General features: G+C 35.7%; 1 protein-coding gene across 1 annotated transcript; it reads left to right on the top strand.

Moving 5' to 3' along the window:
* The first annotated feature begins 1,692 nt into the window (after positions 1–1,692).
* Positions 1,693–15,744, top strand: LOC122038485 (protein S-acyltransferase 10-like). The gene is made up of 11 exons (XM_042598257.1): positions 1,693–1,867; positions 1,955–2,069; positions 9,569–9,643; positions 9,743–9,814; positions 9,902–10,036; positions 10,906–10,939; positions 11,622–11,731; positions 13,428–13,514; positions 13,711–13,794; positions 15,247–15,312; positions 15,394–15,744. The coding sequence occupies exons 1-11, from the start codon at positions 1,783–1,785 to the stop codon at positions 15,566–15,568; spliced, it is 1,038 nt and encodes a 345-aa protein (XP_042454191.1). The 5' UTR covers positions 1,693–1,782; the 3' UTR covers positions 15,569–15,744.
* Positions 15,745–22,221: the final 6,477 nt, after the last annotated feature.

The raw sequence follows: 22,221 nt of genomic DNA, 5'->3' as shown, positions 1-22,221 counted from the left end.
TGGGTGATTATCAATTGATCACTACTGTTAAAGAGCTTGATGATCTTAGGAGGTTCAAAATTAAAAAAAAAAAATTAAGGCCCCGAGAGTATACGTACTTATTTGGTTGGAATTTGAGGGATTTAGGCATGTCAAATTAAATCTCTAGTGGAAAGAACATATAATTTCGTGGCTAAAAAAATTGTAAAAAACAATACAATTCAAAAGAATCACAAAAACACAACGATGCATATCTGGCACAAATTCAAATCTTTTAAAGTGTCAAATATTTTTTATCAAATATTTTTAAATGATATTTAATATATTTTCTTGTTAACTATTCATTCAACAGATGATTTGGATAATAATGAAATCCGTAAAACGGATTGGACAAAGAGTATATAAGAAATAAATGCATCATTGCTAAGTTTTTTTTTTTTTATAAGTTTAGTGTATTTTTTTAATGTTTTAAAATAATTCGGTGTCTCAGAGTCAAAGCGCCTTGATCAGCAGATGACTTAATAAAAATTAGAAATTTTATTATGACTTTTGCGGATGTGTTACCAGGGCATCAAATCCCATCAATCCGCCTCCTGGTGCAGGAGCGGCAGTCAAAATTCTCTAAATAATTCATAAATAAAATTCTATGAATTTCATTTGTATAATAGATAGGGTCTATAAAATTCAATCTATAAATGAATTGATCCATCTTCTGGATTGTACTTTACGATCCATATCCGTGCTCCAGGAGCGGATAACATCTTGGTCCAAGAGAGGATCACATCTTGATCCAGGAGCATACCAGGACAGGTGGTCCAGAGGATCCATCTCCAAATGGATCATCTAGATCACAAATATAAGAACCAACCATGATCCTTCATTTGTATTGGTGTGATTTGATGACTCCATCTGTTTAGTCAAGGAGTGGAGCAGGATAGGCAATTTAGAGGATCTGCCCTCATCACATGGGAGTAGTTCCTATCGTGTACCACCTGACCAGAGTAAGATAGACGGATTGGTGAGATTTGATGGTTCCACCTATTTAACAGTGTGGACCATCAAATCCCACCAATGTAAATGGAGGACCAAGGCTAGTTCTTACATTTGTGGTCTGGAGGATCCATCCTACCACGTGATACCCTCCGATCTACCCTTTGTCCACGTCAACCACTGAACAAGCAAGAGACTTGCCGCCTTCGCTATGGTGCGCGCGTCCGCATAGGCTTACATCTAGGGTTTCCCAGCCACCACGCTATGATGTCTTCTCTTTCGGATCACTTACGATATGACCTCTCCAAGTCAGTTCCCACAAATTCATCGCGACCTTCCACTACTCCCGATCCATCTCATCGCGACCTTACACGTGTAACCAATTTGACTAGGTGAATTTTCAAGATTGTATTTATGTGTTAGTTATCTGGAGCTCAGATCCTAGATCAGGGGAGACCCTAAAATATATTGATGAAATGAGCTAGACCCCACCTGTTAAATAGATAGGATATAATTTACTTACCAATGAATAAGTAGGGGTCTCCAAGAGTTCAGGATCCTGAGTAGAGGATATCCCTGCTGAAGTGATCCGTTCCCACTTGTTATCGGAGATCAGCTGTTTGTATTGAAACATTTTACATTCTTCTCTTAAGGCAATCGACTATTGACACGTGGTGAAGCGGAACGCTGTTCCCTACGAAACCACACAACGGAACCCGTTCTTCCCTTCCCTTAGCTTCGCTTCCCGGCCCTTATCACTTGTATACCTATCGGCGCTTCAGAGTGGTGGATCTCGGATCGATCGAAAGACTGATGGAAGCTGCCGGCGTCTCCTCCTCCGTTCGTGGGAAGCTCTCGGAGCGCTTCTCCCTCATCTTTCCCGATCTCTCTGACCGTGGTAGAACATCTTCCTCGCGCGTACGATTCGGGCCTTGCGGATTTTTTTTAATTGATGCATGGTTTGGAAATTTCTTTCCTTGCGCAGCGAATAGATTATCATGGGGTTTGAAGTTGTCCATGGTGCTTCTTCATGTGATTTTCGTGGGCGTGGTTTTCCTCTTCGATGTCTCATTGATACGCAGAACCAGAGAGGAGCCATGGTAGCATTCAAAGTCCTTGACTCTTTTTCTCGTATTTTTCTTATTTAGGGCAATTAATCTATAATTGACGGAGATCAGCAGCCCACACCAACAGTGATCTGGTTTCTCTTCGATAATTAACAAGACAATAATTGTGGTAGCTCGTTGTCAATTACTTCGTCACTGAAACCCTTGTTTAGGTGCAGAGTTCATTCTTCTCATGGGGTGTTACTTGGATTGAGGAATTTCTATGTATGTCCAGTAGCTTGCATGTACGTGTTGCTTAAATTATATACTTTCAATAATAGGGATTCCCTCCTAGAGCTATATCACTGCAGCAGGTTGGGAAGTTTTCTTCAAATGGTACAGTGCGTTTAATTAGGTATTAAAGTCACAGGAATTTCAATAGTAATATGAAGTAATTAAGCTTTAACTGACTTTATTTTTTAATGGTCATGCATGATAATTTATTATAATGTAGAATATCTGGAAGATTACCTGTGAGTTCTCATGAATCCTAAGCCGTGTGAATTCTATGAACCGAAGAAAACTCGTAATAAGAGGCATAAGAACATATGAGCATGGATCTTGTTCATCGTATATCATGGCAAAGAGAATAAAAGCATAAACACTACAAGGAACCTGATTGCAGAGCCATGATCCTTGTCCTTTAGCTTCATCTAAGAATCCCTATGGAAAAAAGAAGAGGCAGATGCAACAAGAGAGATTTTCCGAGGGTATTAGGATTGACAGCGTCGCAAGCTCTCATTAATGTGGAATGATGGTTCTGTTAAGAGCACCTAAACAATTGGGGACCCATCTTTTATATAGAAGTTTCGCTCTGTTATCAGCTTATATATGATAACGGATCGGGCTAAATGATTTTACACATTAAATCTGCATCCAATAACCCGAAATCCAACAAACTTAAGTTAGATCACTTTATACGGGTTCGGTTTATATTCATATGTATGACTTACAATTAGGCCCGCTTAATAATAGAGATAATATTCAATAATCTCCCACTTGTGCTAAATGTGAATTATATATGAAATACAAGTAAAACCTTAGTTGATATTAAACTTAATTTGGTCAATCAATTTCATTGGTATAAGACTAAAGAGGTCATAGCTACTATATATGCCAACAAGCCCCAACAATTAATAACATAAATCAAGATGCGGATGTGTAGTATAGAAATTACATGAAATATAATCAATACATATCAATTTTCAACTGGTCCTAAAGTGACTCAAAAAGTCTGATCATATTTGTTAAAACTTTATGCTAAGCTGCACTAGCTAATCATGATCCAAGCCTTATGATTCCAAATGGAATCTACATCATATTTATAAACACTAAATGCTAAACAACAGTAAATTATGATATTTTATTTCAGAGAGTCAACAAACAAATAAAATTTCCATTAATATTTTGAACTTTAAGTACGTATTATAATTAAAATAAAGTGTTTGTCTTTATTAATATAAAGCAATAATAAATACAGACTCCTAGTAGATGAGTTCTTTTTCCATAAGAGTACCTCTTGACGATCACGATAGATTTGTACGTCTAAAACAAAGGATGTTTCACCAAGATTTTTCATTTCAAATATACCAGATAGAACTAACTAGTTTCATGCTGCAGCCCCTTATTATTACTCGCAAGCAATATGTCATCCACATACAAGACAAGTACTTGCTCCCACTGAACTTGATATATATACACTGATCAACTCTCTAAATCCACACGAGATGACCACTTGATCAAATTTTCAATACTACTGACTGGATGCCTGTTTCAAATCATAAATAAACTTTTTTAATCTACATACTAGATGTTTTGAGTCTGAGAACTCAAAGTTGTCCGGTTGCACGATATATAGACTTCTCAATGTTTCCATTAAGAAACGCAGTCTTTACGCCCATTTGGTGTATCTCTAAATTATAGTGAGGTACAAGTGCCATGATTACTCTAAGGAAGTCTTTCATCGACATGGGTGACATGGGTGAGAAAGTCTCTTTATAATCAATATTTTTTTTCTGGGTGAATCCCTTGGCAACAAGATGAGTCTTGGTTTTAAATATCCATTTACAACAGGTTTCGAACTTTCAGGTAATTCGACAAGTTTCTAAATGTCATTGTCTGCTATAGACTTCAACTCTTTTTGTATGACGTTAATCCACTTTTCAAGTTAGAGCATTGTTTGATTTCTTGGAAAGATGCCAGATTACTTTCCAACCCTATGTTAAAATCATACTCTTGGAGATAAACACAATCATGAGAAGTCGTGGTTCTCCGTTTCCTTATGGACAACTTTAAAGGCACTCGTGCTTGAGGTGGTTGAGGTATATGCTCATCAATATGAGGCAATACCTCAATTTGAGTGGTAGACTCCTCCAATTGTATTGGAGATGACATGGTAATATCTTGACCCACTACTCCGATGTGCAATATCCATAATGTGCGATATGATAATTGCACTGCTACTGATTGCACTAGTAGTGACCATAGGAGGATCGCTAACGCTTTCCTCAAAATTACATCCCTCACTTTATTACCCCACTATCCTCAATGAATTTGACGTACATTTCAAAGAAGGATCTCTTAGAGGGATTATAAAATTTATACCTCATTGATTTCTAACCTACAAAATTGTAGCTAACTATTTTTGAGTCCACTTTCATTTCATTAGATCTATAAGACTTAGCTGACAACTACGTATAAATGCCTAATACTGGGTTGTCTACTCGTCCACATCTCGAATAAGATTTTAGTTACTACCATATTAGGTATTATATTAAGTAGGTAAACTACAGTTTTAAATGTCTCACCCCACAAAGATTTAGGTAAAGAAGTAAAAGTCATCATATTTCTTACCATATCTTTTAGAGTACGATTGTGTCGCTCAACTACACCATTCTGACTGGGTGTATCAGGTATAATATATTGAGGCATAATTCCACACTCAACAAGGTAGTTTACAAAAGGTTATGGATGTTGTTTACTTGATCCATCATATCGACTGTAATATTCACCTCTACGGTCAGATCAGACGATTTTAATTTTCTTACCTAGTTGATTTTCAACTCCAGCTATTGAAATTTTGAACATGTGTAAAGATTATGACTTTTCATGAATAAAGTATAGATAGCCGAATTAATTGTCAATGAAGCTAATAAAATATGATCGACCATTCCAAGATGCCTTAGGGAATGATCCACAAACATCAGCTCCAAAACGTCACTATATCGACTTGCTCCCTTATTCCTTTTGTTAGTTGTGTTCCCTTTAACACATTTTATGCAGACATATGAAATTGAGATTTTTATGTGACTTTAACCTTTCTAGATGTTGTTAGATGTATGTCCTAAATGCTTATGCCATAACATGGATGAATTATCGTTAGTCAATTGGCATTTCATACCTATACTATGCATAACCACGTTGTCAACAAAGTTATGATGTTTAATTTATAAAGCTTATCAACCAAGGAACCATTACCAATCAACACTGAATATAAGAAAATATTGAACATTCCATTTCTAAATGAACAAGAATATCCTGATTTATCCAAACAAGAAATTGAAATTAAATTCCGTTAAAAAGATGGTACAATAAATATATTTTCCAAATCCTGAAAGACATCAATTCCTAAACAAAGCCTAAAAATATCAATCGACTCGACTTCAGCTTTCTTTCCATTCCCTCTTTCATCATCAAGCGAAAGTAGACTCCTGAGGTAACCTTACATATTGACACTTATTTGAGTAGTGACACCGGTATCTATCCACCAAGTGTCAGTGAGTACACTAGCTAAATTGACTTCTAAACTAATAAGAGTGATAAATTTACCCTTCTTTACATGCCAATTGGCGTACTTGGGGCGGTCTTTCTTCATATGACCTTTCTTCTTACCAAAGAAACAAATGGACTCCTTATGTTCCTTATGACCAAAGCCCCTAGAATCTGTAGTTTGCTTTCCCTTTGCTTTATTGATCCTCTTTCTCTTCTTGTCCGAACCTTAAGAATTAGATTCTAGGTGAGCATTTTCAGGTGTCTCACGCCTTAGTCTCTCCTCTTCTTGCACACATTGAGCTCCACTTTTCCTTTTGAGTAATCAAGACAAATACACTAATATAGACTCAGACATATCGAGTTTAAGTGCTTTAAGACTTGTGGCTATATTGGATATCTCCATAATGTACGCCTTGATGTTTCTTTTGTCATGGTTACCAACTTCGAATGAAGTGTGGTAGCCTCGACCTTTTCATTTATCATGAAACGGTTTGCTAATTGGCTAAGGAAACTCTTAGCATTCTCTCCCTCAGTTATTGAGCCTTTAATTAGTACCAGAATGGAAAGCCTCATGCGGTTCTATCGCTCTCACTTTTCAAATTCTGCCCTATGTTCTATAGTGCTAGCACTAGTCATAGGTGCAGGATGATTATACCTCAATGCATAGTCGAAGTCTATGCAGCCTAAGACTACGACAACGTACTCTTTTTATCTAGCAAAATTCGAATGTGTGGGGATGTTATTAATACTGGCAGTTACAGATTGTACTAAAATTAAAAGAGTGAAAAATAGTGTAAGCTCATGATTTAGTTAAAGCCAAGAACATGTATACATAAGATTATTCAAATAAAATAAAATTTTAAATGTATATAAATGAGTTCTTTATGAGATACCTAATACAACATTGTATTTTTGGACTAAAATATAATTTGTTAGCGGTACTTTCTAATATAATTTAAATTTTAATTGGCCATATAATGAGCTTTCCTTTGGACTGACCCATTATGCGCATAATTTGACACTTTATATGAGTTATAAATTGTGCCATAGCTTACAACAACCTTAATCGGCTACACCATATGCCTTCCTTTGGACCAACATATTTTGTGATCTAAACAAAATAAATTTTGTTCCATAGTTGTAGGCTACTTGGAAACATATATCTGGCATAAAAATAATTTTCCTTTTGGACCAATTACTTTTAGCATAGATATACATCTACCGACATAAAATGTACTAAACCTATCTCATGTGCCTTCTTTTGGGTTGACACAATAGTACAGTTTCGTAGCACGTATGTAGATATATCCAAGAAACCCATAGGAGTTTTAACCGAACATATAAGCACTTGATTAACCTTGATAATTTAAAATAAGGTTTATCAATCGATTGAAACCTATATGGTAATCGGTTGGTATGATCCAATTGATTTGAAAGTCTATATGGGACTTTAGGATCATCAATCGATTGATGATGAGTACCAATCGATTGGTGCAAACCAATCAATCTGGCTAATCGATCACAAAACCTTTTGTATTCGACATTTAACTCATCAATTGATTGAGACTTCATGCCAACCTTAATCGATCAAAAATCCTTCAATAATTATTTCTGTATTGGCAATCGATCAGACTGATCGATTAAGCTGATCCTGTCACAATTTAAAGGTTGGTGATCGATTGGATTAAATTCTAATCGATTGATATAGGTTGATCGATTCCAATCGATTCTGTCACGATTTAAAGATGTTAATCGATTTGCAAGATGGGCAACTTTAATTGATTCCAATCGCTTCTATGTTCAACTTTAAAGCTTTCAATTAATTGGTGACAATCATCAATCGATTGACGACTACCATCGAACCTATAATTGATTGAAAAACGATCCTGTGATTCAATCTTGTTGTGCTAATCAATTGAAAAATCAATGCAATTGATTGGTGTCTGGATCGATTGAGTCAATCAATTCCCTTCAGTTCTGTTCATTGATTTAGGCTTGGCAATCGATTGCCCAACCTTGGCAATCAATTACTTCATCGCGATTTGATTTAAAATTAGGTTGAATAGGGTGGTTCTTCATGAAGACGCCAGTAGTTCCCCGCTATTCTTAGTGTTCTTTGTGAAAATTATGAAAAACCTAGAAGATCAAACCTTTCCTAGGTTTTCTTAACAAAAGTTTGACGATCACAACTAGCAAAATTGAATCTAGCATGAAAACAAAGGATCTATGAAAAACAAATAGTAGTGCCATGAAAAACAATTAGACAATACCAATTGAGAGTTCTCATGAATCCTAAGTCCTAAGCAGCATGAATTCTATGAACCGAAGAGAACTCGTAATAAGAAACATAAGAACATATAAGCATGGATCCTATTCATCGTATATCATGGCAAAGAGAATAAAAGCATAAACATGACAAAGAACATGATTGTAGAGCCATGATCCTTGTCTTTTAGCGTTGTCTAAGAATCCCTGTGGAAGAAAGAAGAGGTGGAAGCAATAGGAGAGATCTTCCAAAGGTATTAGGGTTGATTATGTCACAAACTCTCGTTAATGGGGAACGAAGATTCTCTCAATATCACCTAAATTCTTGGGGAACAATTCTTTATATAGAGGTTCTAATTTGTTATCAACTCATAGATGATAATGAATCAGACTAAAGGGTTCTAGACATTAAATCCGCATCTAATAACTCGAAACCCAATAAACTTAAGTTAGTTCACTTTATACGAGTTTGGTTCGTATTCATATGTACGACTTACAATTAAACCCACCTAATAGAGATAATATTCAACATTGTCAATTTCTCAGTTAATTGGGATTGCCATGGGGATATCAAAATTGCTCAAAGAATAAGTAATATGAAAAGACCAAATAAGCTGACATAATGCAATTAGCTTTGACTTAACTAAATCTATTTCTTCAAATTTAATATTCTATTCTAAATTTTTCATTGATATAAATGTTACAATAGGTTAACCCCCAGATCAAAATTAGAAAAATATCTATCTTACAAGAATGAGGCATTATAGATTTTATGATTGACTAACGTCAGGTTAAAGTGCTGTATGTAAACCACAAATTGTTGAACAGTAAAAGTTAGTGTATAAGGATGTGAGGGAAACTAGCTTTATATTGGCCTGTTCTTAATTCTTGTATGGTGAAATGCCTTAACTAGTATGATAGATCATTACCTTCTTCCACTTGAGAACTGCAAGTACAAAAGTAATCTTATTCTTGATTTTTCAGTTAGCTTTGTAGGAAGTGCAATTAGGGCATTTATGTACTTAATCTATGTGAAACACACCTTGATGAAAAGGTCTACTGATCTGTCTTCTATGGTTTCCAAGTTAGGGTACGGGAATCTCCTATGCTGGATAAATGCTCTCTTGTTATCTGTGTATGCTTTTTATTTTCCTCTTTTACTAATTATCTTTACATGCAGTACAAAGTAAAATTATACTACTTTGACATAAATGCAAGTGTCATTTATTTGCCACAATTCCAAGTTGTATAAGTTTTTAGATAATTTTTTTTTCCTTATTCCTAAATTATGGTGATTCATGGTTATAATATTTATTTTACATTCCAAAGACATAAGGATAATTGTAGTGTTCTCACTTTTTGTTATTTTCTTTTGTTACTTGTGTTGGCCACATTCCTTTCAGATTTAGTTTTCTCCTATTTAACGGTGATTCTCCACCTTGGATTCCCATTGTTAGGTATACTGCAGCATACTTGGTGGTTTTTGCAGCATCATTATTTCAATATTTCTATACTTCTTCTTCTTCACCAGGGTAACAACATATTGTCTTATCATACTTCTCATCCTTAAAACCATCTTTTTTTGTCGGACATAAATGTCCTTTGATGACTCTTGCATTCTCATGTATTAGTTATGTTGTTGACGCAATGAAGGCAGCAAATGGAATGCCAACCACTTTTAACAACCCGTCTTCAATTTTGAAGTAAGACCATAGGCCATGTCTATGTTAATGCAGTTGAAACATGACTCCTTACTTCTTTGTCTTTTTTTTTTCAATGATCAAGCAAAGGCAGTCCAACTCAAGAGATGGGAATATAATTCACTCCATGACCAACTATCATCTTGAAGCACAAACTACCCACTTGACTTCATCATCATGGTCGCAGCTTGTTATGGACCTGTATCCTCCTGGATCCGCCATCAGGTATTGCAGTAAGAATATCATATTATGCGCTGCTTATTTTTTGCTCATCTTTTATGGATGTTTATCACTGAGTGTGTTTTGGTTCGTATCATAGGAAAAATATGATATAGAATGGACAACAAGAGAGTGATGAAAATACAATGAGGACATGCAGGACGTAAAAAGATAACATGGATGTAATATGTGTCTATTGTGGTACACATTCATGTGCATTTTATTGTGCTAGAGTGGAGATGATGCATAAAAACATTTTTTCTCTCTTTTTCCAATAAGAAAATTGTCCAGTTCAAAGCATGTAACTACATTAGTTTTACATTAATCAGCATTTTTGCCTATGAACTTGTCATGAGTGATGCACGAAGTACTTTAACTACATTAGTTTTACATTAATGAACATCCTTGTCTATGTACTTAAGCCCAATTTCAGATCATCAATTGTCATCAGCCCATCATTTGATAGACTGGGTGGGTGTGGTTAGAGCTTTTAGATGGAGGATCATCAAGGAATGAGTCACAAGCTGATAATGATGTCAAGTACCAATTTATTTCATAACAGGCATACAACAATATATTCACTCCACTAGCCTTTGTTTATATCCATAGAGTCTTAGATGGAAAAAAATCTCAAGGCTCAATAAACACTAGGAAAGGCAAAGGTGGATATAAATTTTCAAAGAGGAGATGAATACATTTTGTCTGTTGTTGCCAAGTTACTTCTACATATTCTCCTAGGATTTTATCATTTGCATAATCATTTGAAATTTGCCTCTCTACCTAGTAAGTGTGATCTGTACATTGACAACCAAGAATGATTATGTTAGATATTTTGTTTTACTAGTTAACCTGTTTTTTTTTGTTTGTTTGAACAGAAATTGGACATGCACTTACTGCAATATTGTTCAGGTATCCCTTGATTACCTTTTTCTAATCATACCTATCTCCCTATAAATTTTTTGGCTCATTAATGTTTGGAAATACTGTTTTAGACTATTTCCTATTTTCAAATGCCTAAAAGGTTTGTATAATGTAATATCTGTTTTTCTTGATTATATGCAATGCCAAAGTTACTGTGGCTGTGTTTAATAACTTATATATATAACACCTTCAAAATTCTTATTCCTTTAGACATAGGTAATAAGTCATGTTGTTCTGAGTTCGACTGTTTGGAGCTCTTTTTTTGAGTTTGTCTTATTAATTTAGCCCCCAAAATTCTTGATCGTATTAGTTCATGGACTGTACTTTCATTGTTTATTGTTCTTATATTTATTTTTATTTTTTTTTTAAATTGCATTTGTGCAATCTAGCCGACTCCATCTGCTGGGAAAAAACTTGGTTGTTATTGTTGCATTTGTGCAATCTGTTTCTTTGAAACTAGTTGTATTAGTTTAGGATATTACTGAAACTGATGGAAAAGCACCACCATTTTTTTTTTTTGCATAAAAAAATTATCACTGATCTTTATGCTAATGTGAATTTTTTTGTGTTCCTATCTATCGGAATTATTATCAATTTATTTACTTTCTTGTTAAGTTTCTTCAGCATCTGGCATCTAAATTTTTTCCAACATTTGGTTGTGTATTTGCAGCCTCCACGTGCAAAGCACTGCCATGATTGTGACAAATGCATCCTTCAATTTGATCATCACTGTGTGTGGTTAGGAACTTGTGTTGGACAAGGAAATCATTGTCGATTTTGGTGAGTCCACCAGTATCATGTTGGAGCATTGATCATCTTACTCTCTTTACGACATCCAACTCCATACTCATGAAATTATTTGGCATTACTTGAGCTGGTCAATCTTTTGCAATTGAATATTGAGAATGTCTCTATAATTCATGGAGTTGGGGAATTAAAGTCCTTTAGATAACCTGATTCTAACAACACTTTCCTTTTTGAAGTCAAACATTGGCAAGAGATATCCCTATACCTAATTTTTCTATATTCTATATTTACCATTATGCAAGAAGGTTTAGCATCTTTATGTCTCTAATGAATTCGGTCATAGATTTCTCTTCCCCCCACAATCCATCTTCACTTTATGCTTTCCACTGTGATATCAAGGTGATTTCCTTGTGGCTTTTTGAATTCTGCTATCATATTTAGTTCCTCTTTTCATTGTTTACTTTGGTCTTGCGAAAATAACAGAGCTAGTGGATAGTGTGTAGAACAAAACTAAAATTTGTCACACGTGAGAAGGAGAGCCTTGGCGCAATAATAAAGTTGCTGTCGTGTGGCGTAGATGTCAATGGTTCAAGTCTCCGAAACAATCTCTTGCAAAGTAGGTAAGACTGCGTATAATAGACCCTTCCTTGAGACCCCGCATTGATGGGAGTTTCGTGCACCATGCTATCCTTTATGAGAGGGAAACCATTCATGTTCTTCATTGGTTCCAAGTTATTTTTATGGCAAGAGCAAATGATGAAGGCAAATTTATTAACCTTATAGCTAATAAAGCAAGCTGGTAATTTCAGTTTTTCTTTGACATACGACTTTAAGTGTCGTGCACAAGGTTTAAAATCTTGACGGGTGCCGAGGTTTCGGTTGTAGACTGGAACAATGCAGTTTTGGTACCGTATCGTGTCGTATAACATATATAAATTAAAACTAAAAAAGTAATCTAAATATTTAAAAAATAATTTTTTAAAATATATATTGAATTAATATGATAGTTTTATTAGAGTTTAATTAAGATTATTTAAATTATACTAATTATAGTTAGGAGTTGATTGAAATTATTAATGTAAGTTTTTAAATTAATTTAATTAAGATTATTTAAATTATGTCAACTATAGCTAGGAGTTGATTAAAATTATTAAGCAAGCTTTTTAATTAAAAGCACTGCTCCCAGTCCATCAAGTTGTTTCAGTTAGGATAGCAAGTTTCTTATCCTAAAGAGTCTTTTCACCTTTTTGTAGTGACTTTTTTTTTCATCTGGTGTTCATCTTATATGGTTTTTTGGTATTGGTAAAAGTGGATCATTAATGGACAGATATTGAGCCTATAAATATATCTTTCTAGTTTTTAAATTATTAAAGAGTTAGAATTGGTCCCTCCATAAGACTTCACTTTAACATTACTCTAAAATTATATTTTCTTTTTCTTGTAAAATTAGATCAGTTGTCATTTTTGCAAATTGATGATCTTTAGTGCTTAATGATTATTATAGTTGTTTATTGTCTAAGCCTTTTTTTGTAAAGAAAATTATTTTTTGCTCCTGCTGCATAGATCTATGTTTGAAGTCAGCCAATCCTTGATATTGCTAACACACCTGAAAGGAACTATTTTCTGATTTGTGGAATATCGATTTAGTGTTATCTGAACTCACCTTTTCACATGCCACTTCAACAATGACTTTCTTGGTTGATAGCTGATTGAATTTTCCATTTTTTAGGTGGTACATTTTTCTAGAAACAATCCTTTGCTATTGGACAGTTGTATTATACATCTCCTATTTGCGCTCAGAAATTGAGAAGGCTTGGTAAGATTTTTCTTGATAAATAGTGTCTTAATTGCCTTTTTGCTCATCTCCTAGGAAACATTGTCTAGCTATCTCTGATCTTCTTACATTTTTAATCAGAAATACAACACAGGTTATGGTTATGACAATTAATATAAGCTTCTGACCTTTATAAATGCTGGGATGCTAAGTTGTCTCCTTGGAATGCCATTATCAGGTGGAAGGATTTCATTGTTATAGTGCTCTTAGCTACTTTGGTGTTTTGTCTCATCTTTCTCAATCTGCTGCTCCTCTTTCACAGGTAAGATCAGTAGGTTTCTGTTCCATTTTCACTGTATCACAATGCTGTCTTGACATCTCATTTGATCGCCCTAACTTATCAAAGTCTTACAAACTATATACTCAATTATGTACCATAATTAGATTTGCATGTTCAAAAGAAATGTGTGTTGGTGCAATCATGTCCTAAGTGGTCCGGTGTGACTATAGGTTTTGATATTTAGGCAAAAGATTTAAGTTAGACTTTACCATGTGATTTGATATGAGTTTGAGTATGCATGGACTCGATGGACTATACTTGGAGATGACTTGCGTGGTCAGGGTCGTGTTTACTTGATAGCTTAGGTCCATGTAGATCGGAGAAGGGTGGTATAAGACACCCAAGAGATCACAAGACGAGGAGCATGAGAGTGTGGATGCGCCTAGGAAGTGGATTACATAAGCAAAGTATGAAGGATGACACGAGAAGAAAGTCGAGGGCTAGGTGTATCTAAGGAATGAGAAGCTTAAAGGGAGATGGTTGGAGGCGGACTACATAAGTAAAAGCGAGAAGGATGATAAGAAAGAGAGCCTATGACTCAATGCATCATAGGGACAAGAAGTTTGGTGAGAGAATGCCTCATGGTATAAGACAGCTACATGGTGGGCATACTGTTCATGCCTGGAGTAAGAAGTCTATACTCTTGTTGCGGTCCCAACAAATCACATACACAAAGTTAGTAATGGAAAATAAGCAAACATAAGCACATACCATAGAGACACAAGCGTTTACATGGTTCAACTACTCCCAGGCTTCTAATCCGTGACCTATGATCTATTAGGTAGATTACTTCCGGAATCCTCTATACTTTCTCCTCTTGGATTAAGTGTGAAAGGTGGAGAAACCTATTACAGATTATCCAAGGATCACAAGAGGCTTAGGATAGGATTCTAGGGTTAACAAGAATCACTAAATAAACATAGACTATAAGCATGAAAATATAATTTGTTATCTATCTGATTCGTGGCTTCTAGAACCCTTAAAATAATTTCCTCCACGAAACAAAATTTTAAGTCGATCTTTGTTGAGTTGAAACCCATCAGTTGATTGCTTGTCACTAGTTGAAAAGCTATATGGCATTTGTAGTTTGCACTGGATCTATCTCATACAATTCTCTTCATACAGGCACTTCACTGGGAATGTTTTCTAATATCTTCCATATTACAAATTTATTTTTATTACCACTTTGTTTTAGAAGAAACACACAATATACTGTTATCTTGGCATGTTGCATGTTTGATTTTGACACTCAAACCACACAACCAGCAATCCTCTATAAAAGAAAGCTATCAACCAAAGTTGTTTGATTTAGCATGTTGGTGTTCCAAGTTTTCTTCATCAATCCTATTTGAAAAATTATGGGCCTCTTCAAAATGACTTGCACATGACCTAGATATCCCACTAATTTCACTGTTTTAATGCATTTTACCTCAGCTATTTAGCTTTGACAAATCAGACTACCTACGAGACGGTGAGAAGGCGACGCATTTTGTACTTGAGGTATCAATTTATCATTCTATCTACTTCCGCTGATGATGGTTTCATTTTGAAGCATATCACAGCTCCCTTCAATGATTTTAGGGGAATTCCAGAAAAGGTTCATCCCTTTAGCAAGGGCATCTGCAAAAACTTGTACACCTTCTGTTGCTCTGGTCACAACATACGAGATTTAGAAGCTATGCCAACTATGGAGGATTTCCAAGCAAGAGCAAGACCTTACACTTGCTTGGATGTCATCGTGTGCCGGTGTTGTTGATCAATCTTGTCTTAGCATTCTTTTTTGGTCTTCAGTTTAAGAGGACTTTTGATAAGCATGTAATCCATACAATTAGGTCGAATGTGGTCATTCATTTTCTTTGTGGCAAGTCATATTACATTGTCGCTGAAGAATTTATAACTTTAATCAATATGAATCTGGATTTCAAAATGCCATTTTTTTTTAGATTAGATGACAAAAGTATATCTTGCTTGGATGGCTATATTGTTCGTGTTCCTTTTAAATACAACAACAAAACCAAAGAATACTTCGAGAATGAAAAATGATCCAGTTAAGCTTCTGGTATTATTTTTCAATATTAATATTATTTCAAAATATATAATAAATTTGTAATCGTAAAAATATGTTTATTTTTCAAGAAGCTAAAATCTGTCAAGTATACTCCTAACGATCAATTGAGTTTTGGCTATATAAAAGAATCTCGATTAACTTCGGGATTTAAGCTCTTGGTCATCAATCTAACATCACGATAAAATGTGATCCTCAATTAAGAAACCACTAAATTAACTCAAGTGATTGAAGTCGACGATATATGGCATTTTAACATTTTAAGTAGATGGAATATTATGTTGGATACCAATTGCACCCTATGACTAGAAATCGTCTTGGAAGAGGTATCCTCTGCCATAGATGGAAGTTGCGGCTTAGATTATCACATCAAAGTCAAACCATTGAGGACCCAAATCATATGATTCTATGAGCATGAAGATACTTTTGCATGGACTCTCAGGTTTAGTTTAATTTACTCATAGTGATGTTAATTCTTTCCATGAAAGGAAAAAAAAAATTGATAAATTCAGTTAGTCTCATTAACTAGTTCTGGGGATGATCGATCCGGTCTCATAAAATTTTTCCACTGGCCACCAAGATATATCGGGAAACGTTCACAACAGGTGGCGAAGAAGTCCAACATCCTTTAATTGCGAGTCTTATTTAGAGAAAAAATTCCTTCCATGTGCTTGAGCTTAATCACTATATTTGATGTGTTGACAATCCATCTTAGTTAGATGTGTATTTGATATGATGCGTTAAGTGTGTAGGATTTATTGTGCTAAAGTGAAGATTAGAGATCAAACTTGGAGGATGGTAGACATCTATGTATTTGGTAGACATCTATGTCAAATGCGGAGTCATGTAGCTTTTTTTTTTTTTTTTTTTTTAACTTAGAATGATCATAAGCTTGAAGATTTGATATCAAGTCTAGAAGATAACCATCTATATCAAGTAAGAAGCCCGTGAAGCTTTGGACTTGGGACGACAACGGGATTGAAGATTGGAGGTCTTGCTTGGGATAATAGACATCTAAATCCGATGAGAAGTTTTAGGGCATCTGCAATGGTTAAAGGTCTATATGAGTATTTTTATAGTCTCTAATATATCACCTAATACCATATTAAAAATATAAAAGCCTATCACTTTTTCTACGGTCAAAAAATATTCCTATAATTTTTTGGACGATCTACGTTATTAACTTTTTTATACATCATTAATTACTGACCCTACTCATATTATTAATTTTATAATAAAAGAGCAAGTTTAAATTTTTTTTTAAATTATTTTTTATTTCACAAACTTCTTTAAAAACTTCTCATTGCAGATGCCTATAAGCTCAAGGATGATCATCGAGCAATTCTTGTCCATTAAGTAAATATAAATTTGATAGGTTGAGAATTCTTGAAAATATAATATTTTATTAATATAAACACACAAATGTCAATGGTAAATAGAATCAATATCAAACTTCTAAATATATCATCTGATAGACATATTGAGCTATAAATAAGATTGGGCGTGGATGAAGAAGGGAATTGGGCATTGATGTGAGCTTGTTGCTCCGAACATTAATTAACTTTATATCACGTATAAAAAAAATCCATATTACAAAGTTAAATATCATATTTGTCTCTAAACTCATGTTTTAACAAAGTTTATTATTATACTTTATGCACTGTGATTAATTATCACATTAAATAGAATAAAAAGAATTTGAGCATCTAATTTTGTAATTAAAGCTCATACACTTTCATGAACTTAACCATGCTGGCTATCTATATTTGTTGTTGATAGATATCTTGAGACAAAATCTACATTTTTATATAAAACGAAAATCAAATTCCTCCACTAGCATATTTGGTTCTAAGTAGTGACAAAAGGGATTGATATACCTCGGAATCATTGTTCGAGATATCAACCGCCGAAAGTGCTTTGTCCTTAAAGTGAGCTACACGGGTTGCCCAGGTGCGCTCAACCACACTGTTCACCTTCACACCAAGATGGGCATTGGGCATATGTCGAGAAGAGGTGGTGGGTATTACATAAGATCTTGGCTGTTCACTTACTTTGGGAATATCCCTAGAAATATCACACAAGATCTTTGTCGTGTACTTATTTTTGAAACATATCCACTTGGGAATATTTCCAAGAAGATCACACAGAACCTCAGTCATGCTTTGACTTCGGGAACATCTCTGTTTGAGAACATATCTGAAAAGATTATACATAACCTTCGTTGTATACTCACTTTGAGAATATGCCTGCTCAATAACATCTCGAGAAAGATCACATAGATGATCTCAATCGTGTACTCACTTTAGGAACATTCCCGTTGGGGAACATCTCCAAATTATACCGAACTTCAATCATTTACTCACTTTGGAAACATCATAAATTGGAACACCCTCAAAAGATCAAGCAGGACTTTAGTAGTGCTATAACTTTGGGAACATTCTCGATCAAAACATCCTCAGAACAGATTACATGCAGGAATATCCCTGAACAGGAATGTCCTCAAGACGATGTGCTCGGGCCACAAGAACATTTTGACCAAGAATATCCCTGTTGAGCTGAACCTCACTAAAAAAACACTCGTATAATAGTGATTTTTTGTACTTCAAGAACGGTTTTCAACCACTTCAATACTTTTTCCACCAATTACAAAATCACTCTTCTTATTGCTATTCTTATATACTATAGAAGTGATTTTCATAACAGTTAGTAAAAGTTGAAAAATGACTCCTATTATTCTTTGAAGGTATAGTTTGAAATTAATCTTACACACTATGTATATAATAATGATTATAAATTACTTCTATAGCTATAAATTCAGGAGTGGTTTAAATCGCTCTGAAACCCTTTAGGTGTAAAAATATTTTTAAACCGCTCCTAAATATCATGAGTATAGGAACATTTCAAAACGTTATTAAAGCTAGAAATTTAGAAGCAGTTCAAACAACTCTAAACCCCATTGGGTGTAAGAATAATTTTCAACTGCTCCTATCAGCCAAGGATATTCAAGTGATTTCAAACAAGTTCTGAAGCTAGGAATTTAAGAGCAGTTGTGAATTGCTCTTGAAGTCCTTGGGTATAGGAATAATTTTGTACTAGTCCTGATGCCAAACATATTGGATCAATTCCCAACCCTTCTTAAAAGTAATGGTTTTAGAAGTGTTTTGAAACCGTTACTGAAACTATAAATTTGGAACTATTTACAATTGTTCTTTAAGTCTTGAATATAAAGTCATTTAAACCATTTGTAAAACAATACATATAGTAACATTTTTTGAGTTATGAATTTAGAGATGTTTACAAACGATCGAGAAAATTACATACTGAAGGTGCTGGAATTTCTTTCTGTTTTAATTTCCCCTGTACAAAAATTGTACAAGTACAGAACTTTTCCTAGCAACCCGCATTTTCGATCAGACATGTGTTTGATCAATCGAGCAAGTACTTGACGGATCAAAGCACACCTTGATCGAAATACAAGATCGCTGGCCTCTTGTGTTTGTATTCATGATCGATACAAAGAAAACTAAACTAATTACACAGCGGAATCAAAGAGCTAGTTATACCTTTCCTTTGTAGCTAAAGACCTCTTGATCTTCTACTGTATTTCTCTCCTCTTCTTGGACGTTGTGTGGGCGATGATCTACCAAGACAACAAACACCCTTCCCTTCTTTTCTTCCAAACCACCGGCCACCAAGAGAAGCTCTAGGATGGGGTGCCTTCTCCTCTTCCTCTTCTTTTCCAAGCCGCCGCCCACAAAGGATGATAAGCAAGGGGTGCCGACCCTAGCAAGGAAGAGGCGCCAGCCCTAACAAGGAGGAGGCGCCGACCCTAGCAAGGAGGAGGCGCCGACCCTAGCAAGGACGTGGAGGTGGCGCCGGCCCTAGCAAGGAGGAGGAGGTGGCACCAGCCCTAGCAAGGAGGAGGAGAGAATTGTGGAAAAATTAGGTTTTGGGGTCGCCACCTACTCCCTTTTGTAATCCTTGCCACCGAGCCTAGGAAGATGAGATTAACCAAAAACAAAACGTGGATGGGTGGATGCGAGGCTTTATATAGAGGCTACAATAGGGGCCTAGAGGAGGAATTGGTTTAGACCTTCTAATGGGCTTGGGCTTCCTGTGTTCGGCCCGAACATTCAACTCAAGTCCATCAATAATAACTCATACTACTAAAAGGTTATTATTGAATTACCACACCAATCCTATATTACAATATGGGCTCCTTCTTATCATGAGTGCGTTAATCTCCCTATGTTTAAGATATCGTATGCCCGTTAATTAAATGAGTTACTGACAACTCAATTAATTAACATATGATTCCAAGAGTAGTACCACTCAACTTTATTATCATGCTGGACTAAATCCACCTGCAGGCTTTACATGATAATCCTTATGAGCTCCTCAAGAGGACATCATCAACCTAAATAATTAGGACACAGATTCCTTCTATAATCAACAACACACCATATAGACAGTACTATCTCCCAACTCATCGAACCTATTGATTTAACGAATAAATTTCACCCATTGACAAGTTAAAGAAATAAATACTAAGTATACGTGCTTGTTATTATATAGGGATTAAGAAGACACACATTGATAATAATAGAGGTTTTGTTCTTTTATGTAGTCAGTACAAATCAAACAACCTCAAACGGTCCTGCTCAATACACACATAGTGTACCAGTGTAATTTTATAGTCAAGACAGACTAATACCAAATTACACTACAACTGTTCTAATGGTTTGTCCCAATCCATCTTGGTTGTGAGCTACTATTTATAATTTATAAGGAACTAATAACATGATCTTCTGTGTGGCACCACACATCATGTTATCTACAATATAAATTAAATGAGCAACTGCATTGACATATATATAAATATAAAATGCAAATATTTGACCAAAGTGATTATCATTTCAAAACATTTTAAAACAGATGTTCATACAATAGCTAGATTTATAGTATACATTCCCAACAATCTCCCACTTATACTAAAAGACTATGCTGCCATAAATGCTGCCATACATCTGATTCTCATCCCCTCAACATGCCTACCAAAAGCACTCGCTGGAAGGGCCTTAGTGAAAGGATCTGCCAGGTTATCTGCTGATGTAATCTTGACGACAACAACCTTTCCTCATTTTACGATGTTTCGTATCAGGTGGTACTTGCGCTTAATGTGTTTACTTGCCTTATGGGCTCGTGGTTCCTTTGAGTTTGCTACTGCACCGCTGTTATCACAATAAATTGTGATAACTTTAGGTAAACCAGGAATCACATCTAAGTCCATCAAGAAGTTTCTGAGTCATACAGCTTCTTTAGCTGCCTCAAAGGCTATCACATACTCAGCTTCCATGGTGGAGTCTGAAACGTATTTCTGCTTAACACTCCTCCATACTATGACTCCACCTCCCAAAGTAAACACATATCCCGAGGTTGATTTACTACTGCCCCTATCTGATTAGAAGTCCGAACCCGTGTAGGGAGCAAATCATCTGCCTGGTAAACCAGCATATAATCTCTAGTCCTTTTTAGGTACTTTAATATATGCTTTACGGCAGTCCAATGTCTTGATCCTAGGTTACTTTGATATCTGCTAACCATGCCCACGGTAAAATAGATATCCGATTTTGTACATAGCATCACTGTAAAATACCGGAAATATGCGAATATGAATTAGGAAATTTTCCGGAATTTTTGGAAATTTTTCGAGAATTTTTCAGAGCTCGTACGGACGAGTTGACGGGGATAAAAAACGGGATCCGGAAAAGCCTGTTTAGGCGACCCGTTTAAGCGAGGAAATGTTTATATTTACATTTCCTTTTCTTAATTTCTTTTTGTTTCCGTTTCTTTTTCCTCTTCCGCGAGCCCGAGCCCTTCTCCCCTACGCTGCCGATTCTCCTCCTCTCTGCCCTAACCGCCGGTCGGCGGTTTCTCTCTTCCGAGCGCCGACCGCCGTCGCCTGTGACTTAACATCGCCGGGTGTTGCTCTTCAGCCCTCGCGTCGGCCTTCCCTCTCCTTTCCGAGGCAGCGCCGGCCACGGGAAACCTAGTGCCGGCTATCTTCTTCTTCCTCTTTCGAGCGCCGGAGCCGAACCCTAGCACTGATCTCTGAGCAGTGTCGGCCGACCAGATTCTCCTCAGCCCTAGCAGTTGAGCCTTCCTTTCTTCCTCTACCTTCTGCCCCAACGTTCACTGCCGACGCCAAGGTCCAGCAACCATCTGCCGTGTTTCAGACTCCACTGGCGGGTCTTCCTTCTTCGCACCAGTCGTCGGCAGAGAGGAAACAAGGGGGGGTATTGAGTAGGTAAGGCATGTTAGGTATTTTTGGTTTGAGGCTCAGA

Source organism: Zingiber officinale, chromosome 1A (assembly GCF_018446385.1).
Source record: "Zingiber officinale cultivar Zhangliang chromosome 1A, Zo_v1.1, whole genome shotgun sequence".
Taxonomy (NCBI): domain Eukaryota; kingdom Viridiplantae; phylum Streptophyta; class Magnoliopsida; order Zingiberales; family Zingiberaceae; genus Zingiber; species Zingiber officinale.
The sequence above is the reverse complement of the archived record's forward strand: the minus strand, read 5'-3'. Positions and strand labels throughout refer to the sequence as shown.

Excerpts from the sequence above, each read along its gene's own strand:
- LOC122038485 (XM_042598257.1), top strand. The coding sequence starts at position 1,783 with ATGGAAGCTGCCGGCGTCTCCTCCTCCGTTCGTGGGAAGCTCTCGGAG. Across the intron at positions 9,815-9,901 it reads AACCCGTCTTCAATTTTGAA|GCAGTCCAACTCAAGAGATG; the intron begins GTAAGACCATAG and ends GATCAAGCAAAG. Across the intron at positions 15,313-15,393 it reads CGACGCATTTTGTACTTGAG|GGGAATTCCAGAAAAGGTTC; the intron begins GTATCAATTTAT and ends CAATGATTTTAG.